Genomic DNA, 7,738 nt, shown 5'->3' with positions numbered 1-7,738 from the left:
TAAAAGAGGAAGGTTTCATACCTCATATTGCAATAACTGAGCATTGAATATTCTATATATTTTATTTTATTTAAACATTGGACATCTTAAATGTTGTTTTCATTTAAGACCATGGGCAAAAGTTCCTTGCTGTTTCTGGCTGTAAGTGTGTTACAGATAAATAGAAAACAACGTTTTATTTGTCTCCCCCCTTTTTTTTTCGCTGATCCTAATAATGATCTGATCCGTGACTCAAATCCGTGATACGATCAGAACCATGAGTTTTGTGTTCATGTTAACACCCCTAGTGTTAACATGTTAGCTTTGTAGACTATATTTTGTATATCGTACACATAGATAAGAGTGTGTAAGTCATGTATTTCATACATGCATTAATACTTTCTGATGTGAACCTACACTTTTAGATCTGTGACTGTTTTTAGTGTTCAATCTTCCTAGTATTCAGCACTGATCTGAACCTGTATCACATTATAAGCTTTGCGCTACTTTATATATTTCTGTATACTAAGAAAATATATAGGAAACATGTGTAAATCATGTGATATCTTGTCTGTTTTTGATGAGGACATAAATTTGTTGTCACAATAGAATAATACTATAAATTTGAATTTCACTTTGTTGGTAAAATGACACATTTGATCCACTCCATGGCTAAAATGAGCACTTCTTTGTTTAGAGACAATATGTGTATGCTAAATGTCTTTAAAGAAGCAGCCTTTACACCACTCAAGCAAATTGTTTTATTGTCATATAAAATTTCCCCCCACCCCTCCAATTTCATCAGGTGGGACAATGATATAGTTTGATGCGGTTTGTTGTAAGATTCCATGTTGGTTTTCCTCCTGTCCTCCCCAATTTTTTTCTACACTGATGTGTAGAAGCACACACACACACACACACACACACACACACACACACACACACACACACACACACACACACTAAACTACCATCTTTTTCAGAACAGTCTACAATATTATAATTTTTATAGCTTCAACAATGTAGTTGCAATACAAAAAGCAGAGAATTAAATTATCAGCTTTTTTAGAAATAGTTTGAATTCTAAAAAAAAAGGTTGTCATTTTGAGAATGAAGTTAAAGTCAAGAGACAGAATTTTAAGAACAAAGTCAGAATTCAGATGTAAAGATCAAGGAAGAAAGTCAAGAACTGCTGATTCCTCACCTTACTTTTCACCAAAATGTTAAGGTTTATGTTCCAATTGAATTTTGAGAATTGTACTTTAATCTGAATTTTGAATGTTATATAAAAACATTACTAACTTTATTAGCAGAATTATGATTTAAAGCTAAATAACTGCATGTTTTTCCTCAAAATCATGACCTTTTTTCACAATTTTATTCCAAATAGTGACATCAAGTTTGGGACTGAAATTATTGTCTCACATTTTTCTAATTCTTTCTAATCCTCTTCTAAAGCAGTAACAGATCCATATCACTGATCAATAAAATTACTCTCTTTTAGAGAGATACAGTATACAAAACATTTCAAGAGTGAGGCTGTAATTTTGTGGCCTTGTCACACATCTGTAAGAAATGTAAACCAACTGGGGCTTGTAAATCTGTGTTAAAATAATTGATCAACAATAACATTTTATTCTATGATTAATCATACAAGTGGTTCCCAATGTGGGTTCAGGACCCTTTTGTTGGGACACTAGATGATTAAAGGAGTAAGAAAAATATACACAATCTGCTACAAAAAATATTCTGACTTTTCTCAAATTTTTGCTTTCTTCTTGTGAAACAGATTCTTTCACCTCTTCATTTCTCTAAAAACCCTTCAAATCAAACAGAGAATGGAAAAAAAAATCACCTTTTGGTTGAACTGCTCACAACTCATGTCTACACTAAGACCTGTGAGTAGACGTCACAAATTGACATTCCTTCTTTTTTTATGTGGTTACGAGCTGAGAAAGTTGTGAACCGCTGGCCTGTAACTTAACTGTGGGGCCCAAATGCTTAGTTTGTTGTAATTTAATTAAGTGAAAATGTGTTTGTTAACACTGTATGCACCCCTAAATAACCTAATAAACTGAAAAGAGGAAGGCCATAAGGAGACGCCTACATTATTACCTGATCTTGTAGAGGGCTCCCTCGTTAAAAAGCCATCATTATTTCAGTATATATTATGCCTTACATGTTGTATTTGTGTGCCTAATCAACACACCACAAACTAATTACTCATGGATGCACAAGAGTGGCAGAAATATGGAGAAGGGTCCCGTTGTGGCCTGTATACCAGGGTGTAATTCCCCCTCCGACCACAATGTAAATTGCAATGGCAGATTGGCGCTGTCCGTATTTCCGCTCGTTGATTCCTCGGGAATTGAAGACTGCAGAAGCAGAGATTCAAATTATGACTTCGCTGAAAACTTTAGCCAAAATATGAGATATTCGTGTCTTTTTATGTTTGTGGTGAATAAAAGTCGCAAGACTTTTCTTTGCTCGAGCCGATATTCATCTGCTGACCTTCAGTAAGTTTGTTCCTGACATTTATTCAGCTGTTTCAGCTGTGGAGCCGGATGAAAGGTAAAAGACTGTTCTTTTATCTCTTTAAGCTAGGTGTAACGTTAATGTTATTTTAAATGTCTTTTTGTTAGTATGATCTTTCAGAAATAATTTTAGAAGGAGACCCCAAGGCCTGTGCTCCAGTGCCACCGGAGGAGCAGCAGGTGACTGAGTCTGGCCCGCTGGGAAAGGAGCGCACCCTGCCTGCACTGGTGAGTCAGCTCTGCTCATGTTGTTATAGAGAAGTACACATCATCAGCAGCCTGTGGTGCTCCAGGAATAGCCTGAGTTACTTTTCATGAGGACCAGTTTATTAGAATCAAACCCTGTGGTTTCCACTGTAGCACCAGGAAATGTAGGAGGAGGAGCGGTATTTTGTGGCTCATAAGCCCCTGCCAGAAGACAGCTCTCCTGCTGAGGTGGAGGAGTTTTTGGAACATGCCAAATTCGTCACAGAGGACCCGGAGTGGCTGCACACATTGCCTCATGACAAGTTTTGGTGTCAGGAGGTAAGGGACTGTCAACTTGTGAAAATGTTGCTGAGACATTTTTTCCTCTCTTTTCATTCCTCTACAATAGTCTACCAAAGCTGGAAAAATGTAAATACACTGTAGATCAGCAGCCAGGAGCCTGTTATGGTCTTCCCTTTTCTGCTGTGGTCCATCTTTTCCACCAGGTGGTGTTTGATGAGTCCTTGCAGAGGTGACTAGACTTGTACCTGCATCATGCTCCTCACGGCCTTGACCTCGCCTCCCTGCCCCTCTCCTTTGCGGTGGCCAAAATGCAGCGCTCTTCTGTCCACAGGACGCTCTTTTTGACCTTCCTCAGGATGGCCACACATAAAGAATCAAAAGGTAAGACGAGACACCGGATATCAGTTAAGTGATGCTCCAAATGGCAAAACAGCTGCTTGGTATTTTTCTGTATTTTGCCAATTCCAAATAACAAAGCCTTGATAAACATGATAACTTGTGTGTGCTTCCTCAACCCGGCTGTGTTTGAAGTTCGTTATGACAACTTCCTTTTTGACATTCTCAAAATTTTGGATCTGTGTGTGTTGTTTGGAAAAGGCAACAGCCAGCTGCTCCATGAAATGATAGGTGGGCTGTTTCTCTAAATCTTATCAATAATTCTTGTCACTGTAAGGTATTGTGATGAGAATTGTCTCCATTAGGTTAAAATATGAAGTGAAAACTCAGTTAACTTTAATAATGACGTTTTTTTGTTTTTTTTTAGAGAACATCTTTAACCAGCAGCCATCCTACTACAGTGACTTGGATGAGACGGTACCCATTTACAGGTGAGATTAGATATTTTAATTCTATTAAAGTGAAAGGAAGTGTTTGACTGGTAAAAAATATATATATAAGGTTTATTCAGATTTGCATTTATTTTGGATTGGGCTATAAGCCAATAGCCCAATCCAAATGATAATCCAAAGTTAGAAGTTTTCACTGCACACATTTAGGCTGATAACTTCCACTTCCCTGATTAATCCACAAGTGCAAGAAATGCTAACAGTGCATTTTGCTTGTAAGCTGATAAGCCACTTACATTGTTAGCATTTTCAGCACTTGATGATTAATAAATACGTGATCAGCCACTGCTGTTTCAAGTATTTCAAATACTGCTTAAGCTACTTCAACTACTGCCTCAAGAACTTTAAGTACTAATTCAGCTACATGAAGTACTGCTTAAAATACCTCAACTTTTTCTTCGTTCTTGTCGTCTTTGTCTTTCTTAAGGCCTGCTGCAAGAACCATCCCGAGACACTGCAGAAGACGAAGACAAAGTCGAAGCTTGTGTAGCAGATACCCTGAAATATGCTCCCCCACAGAGGGACTCGGGTCAGTGCTAAAAAATCCATGGACTCTTTACAGACTGATACTGACACAAGACAAGACAGCTAGCTTGTTTTTCCTGTTTTGGAATACACGTGCACACTGAGATTTTATTGAATTATTATAGTGATTAACGTTACACTGAGAAGTTTGATTGACCTTTTACACCGAAATGTGTTATTTTCATTTAAAATCTCTCATACTTACACCCTACCTCCTCATCCTGTCTGTCTCCTGTGTTCTGATAACAGTCTGCAGCTTCAGTAAATCCAGTGTGGAGCAGCAGGACTGATAGATATGTTTGTGAATGATTTGATAGATTTTATATCTGTGCTTATATTTTTTCTTGGTAAAAACAGAGTCACAGACAGCAGGATGAAGTAGCTGCAGCTGGAGCTACAGAAACAGCAGCCTTCTCATCATCACCTCTGACCCCTCAGCAGTGGCCTTCACTCGGGCCTCTAATCCTCCAGGTCTGATGGCTCCAGGATGAGGATAGCACACTGGGTGAGAACATAGTTTCAGTTCAGCATCAGGCTTTTTCCTCAGCTGATCTGCACTGATGAGTTCTGGTAATCTCACTGGGTTGTACATATTTTCTTTACAGTCACTAGACGCCCAGCCTGATCTGAAACAAAAGGTTCTCTGCGATCACAGCGAATGGATACGTCTATAACTCTGTGACATCATGAGGAGATTTGGATCAGTGGACCTGGGGCCTGTACTACGAAGTGCGTTCCTGTGAAAGAGGCGGGGTTGTTCTTTTTTTTTTTTTTTTTTTTAGTGAGATGAGACAAAACCGGTGATACAAGACAGAGCATAATACAATGACATGACAGGATTCATGCAACAAGACATAACATGCATTGAGGACATTCAGCAGTAACAGAAGAAAAGAAAAAATCAAATGTTTAGTACTTATAATATGGAACATGTTTGTTAGGGAAAGAAAAAAAATAATGATGATGATAAAAACAAGTGTTGTAGATGTGTGTGTGTTGTGCTTCGTCTGTCATTCAGGAAGTAATGTAGTGAGGATTGGCTCCCGTGCTTTCTGGAACTGATGTATTTTATGGTTAATAGATGGTTATGTGTTTCCATACAGAGATATTTAGATTTTCTCTGCTTTTCCAGTTGAGGAGGACGATTTTTGGCGACAGTGAGAGCGATGAGTACTGTTTTTATGCTGTGGTTGGGGATTGTAGCTGATGATAATTGGTCTAACAAGCACAGCGTTGGGGAGAGCGGAATCCGGGCAGTGCCAGATTGCCTAGATGTAGTCGTCTAAGGGGGGCAGAGTGAATCTGAGAGGCCCATTTGTGCATTTTTTTGAGTGTGATGTGCGTTCTATGGTTGATCTTGTACTGTATGAAATGGAGGTTGGGTTTATTTGTCATTGAGAATATGTTTGTGCAGATTTTGGTCCAGGAGTCGTTGTCTAGTGATACGGATAAACCTTTCTCCCATTTTGTGTTAGGGAGAGATATTGTCAGGCCAGTGTTGAGAAGTTTGTACAATCTGGAGAGGGTTTTATAAGGTGTTTGTAGTACTTATTATTATTTCTTCTGCTGGTGCAGACGGTTGAATGTTGCCTTGTTTTAAGTTGATCTTATGACTGATTGGAGTTGTAGATACTGAAAAAAAGATTTGTGGTCTTTTCTGTACTTGTGAGTCAGTTCTTCGAAAGGAATGAAAGTTGAGTTTTGGATTATGTTTTGAAGTTGTGTGATATCTTTGTCTTTCCAAGTGGTGAAATTCAGTGTTTTTTGGGGGTTTTTTTTGTTTTTTTCTAGAAGAAAATCCAGATTTTTCCATATTGGTGTGTATTTACAAGGTGTGTGTGTTAAGTGCTGTCAGAGTTGTAGCTGTGATGTCGTTCTTAAAGCAGTTGTGGTGTTTTATGGAGGTGCTGATAAATGGCAGGGTTGATAGATCTATTTCTTTGCAATGTTGTTGTTCAATGTCTATCCAGGGGAGAGTATTGTTCTGTGTGACGGATCCATTTGGTTATAATTTGTAATTAATTGGCCAAGAAGTAGTTGAAAAAGTGTTGTGCATCAAGACCTCCAATATTTTTTTGGTGTTTGTAATGTGGTCAGTTTAATTATAAGTTTTTTGTTTTTCCAGCAAAATTTTGTTATTGTTGAATCTAGAGAATTGAACCATGTGAGAGGTAGACATACTGGGATCACTGAGAAAAGTAGTATTTTTGGGTAGTATTGTCATCTTGGTGATTGCTATTCTTCCAATAAATGAGACTGGTAGATTCATCCGTCTGTTCGTTATCTTCTATTGTTTTGATAAGTGGGTTGAACTTTAAGTGTAAAAGCTCTGAGAACGAGAGAGAGGCAGGGTTGTTAAGAACGATGAATGAAGTACTTCATATGATATGAGATGAAACAATGATACCAAGTACCTGCAGAAAACTTCTGTTTTAGGGACAGCAAAAAGTCATATTCAATGAAATGCAATATAAACGACAGCCTGTAATCATACAACAGAATAAGAAGACGCGGGAACAATTTCCACATATTAAAAGTTGACTAAGGCTTAAAATACATGTAGTTATTATTGTATATGACTTAAGTATAGAGTGAGTATGTTTTGCTATTTAGTTGCAAAGCCATTCTGAATATGTCACATAAAAAAAACTTGAAAGTAATGCCAGACGGTTTCTGCTGCCGAAGCAAAGAGTGGACAAGCAGATAATGACTGATGTTGCATTTATAATCATGGGAGCTGGATGTGTCTGGATTTTCTAATAAAAGACAATGTTTTGTTTTTATTTCCAGTTATCATCACATAGTTGTCTCATGTTATTCTGAGCTGCTAGTGATAGAATCAGAGTGTAAAATCATCCGCACTGTCAGCTGTCACTCTGGGGATATCATAAACTTTGTACAATTAAAATGCAGCTAAAATCCTCATTATGTGTTTAGTGTCATTTAATTCTGCTATTATCCAGTAGCAGCACATTTTGTTGAATTTAATAATCCTATTTCCTCTCTAAGATATACTGAGAAGGTATCACAGCACCCAAGAGGAGGTAACTTGTTTTACTTTCCAGGAGGGAACACTTTTGGATCCACTGTCTGAGAACACTGTCACCTCATGGATTGAATATAGATTATGGTTTACCTCTACTAGGGTAAATGTACTTCTTTGTACTCTACCACTGGGATTGTGTTTACATATTTATGTAATAGTTTCAGTTTCATGCCGTTTTAACAGCAGACTTTTTGACATCACAACAGGAAGAACACAGGTATCACTGATGAGGACTGTGCTCCATTTAGGTGCACCAATAAGCATTCATACATACCACACACACACATACAGTACCAGTCAAAAAAAATAGTACCACCTTA

At 37.8% G+C, this 7,738-nt stretch overlaps 1 protein-coding gene across 3 annotated transcripts; it reads left to right on the top strand.

Moving 5' to 3' along the window:
- Positions 1–1,219: 1,219 nt before the first annotated feature.
- Positions 1,220–7,297, top strand: LOC137198617 (activating signal cointegrator 1 complex subunit 2-like). 3 transcript variants are annotated; one of them, XR_010931656.1, is made up of 8 exons: positions 1,220–2,550; positions 2,622–2,741; positions 2,874–3,383; positions 3,766–3,829; positions 4,275–4,376; positions 4,730–4,877; positions 4,978–5,749; positions 5,802–7,297. XR_010931656.1 is itself a non-coding variant. In XM_067612466.1 (8 exons), the coding sequence occupies exons 3-6, from the start codon at positions 3,311–3,313 to the stop codon at positions 4,752–4,754; spliced, it is 264 nt and encodes an 87-aa protein (XP_067468567.1). In that variant the 5' UTR covers positions 1,228–2,741; positions 2,874–3,038; positions 3,206–3,310; the 3' UTR covers positions 4,755–4,877; positions 4,978–5,749; positions 5,802–7,297. The 3 variants fall into 3 exon arrangements, 1 of the variants encoding a protein (XP_067468567.1); XM_067612466.1 differs by having other exon boundaries at positions 1,228–2,741; positions 2,874–3,038; positions 3,206–3,383; XR_010931657.1 differs by having other exon boundaries at positions 1,220–2,741; positions 4,978–5,754; positions 5,813–7,297.
- Positions 7,298–7,738: the final 441 nt, after the last annotated feature.

Source organism: Thunnus thynnus, chromosome 15, assembly GCF_963924715.1.
Source record: "Thunnus thynnus chromosome 15, fThuThy2.1, whole genome shotgun sequence".
Classification (NCBI taxonomy): Eukaryota; Metazoa; Chordata; class Actinopteri; order Scombriformes; family Scombridae; genus Thunnus; species Thunnus thynnus.
This window is presented reverse-complemented; position numbering and strand designations above follow the sequence as displayed.

Excerpts from the sequence above, each read along its gene's own strand:
- LOC137198617 (XM_067612466.1), top strand. The coding sequence starts at position 3,311 with ATGCAGCGCTCTTCTGTCCACAGGACGCTCTTTTTGACCTTCCTCAGG. Across the intron at positions 3,384-3,765 it reads CACACATAAAGAATCAAAAG|AGAACATCTTTAACCAGCAG; the intron begins GTAAGACGAGAC and ends GTTTTTTTTTAG. Across the intron at positions 4,377-4,729 it reads TCCCCCACAGAGGGACTCGG|AGTCACAGACAGCAGGATGA; the intron begins GTCAGTGCTAAA and ends TGGTAAAAACAG.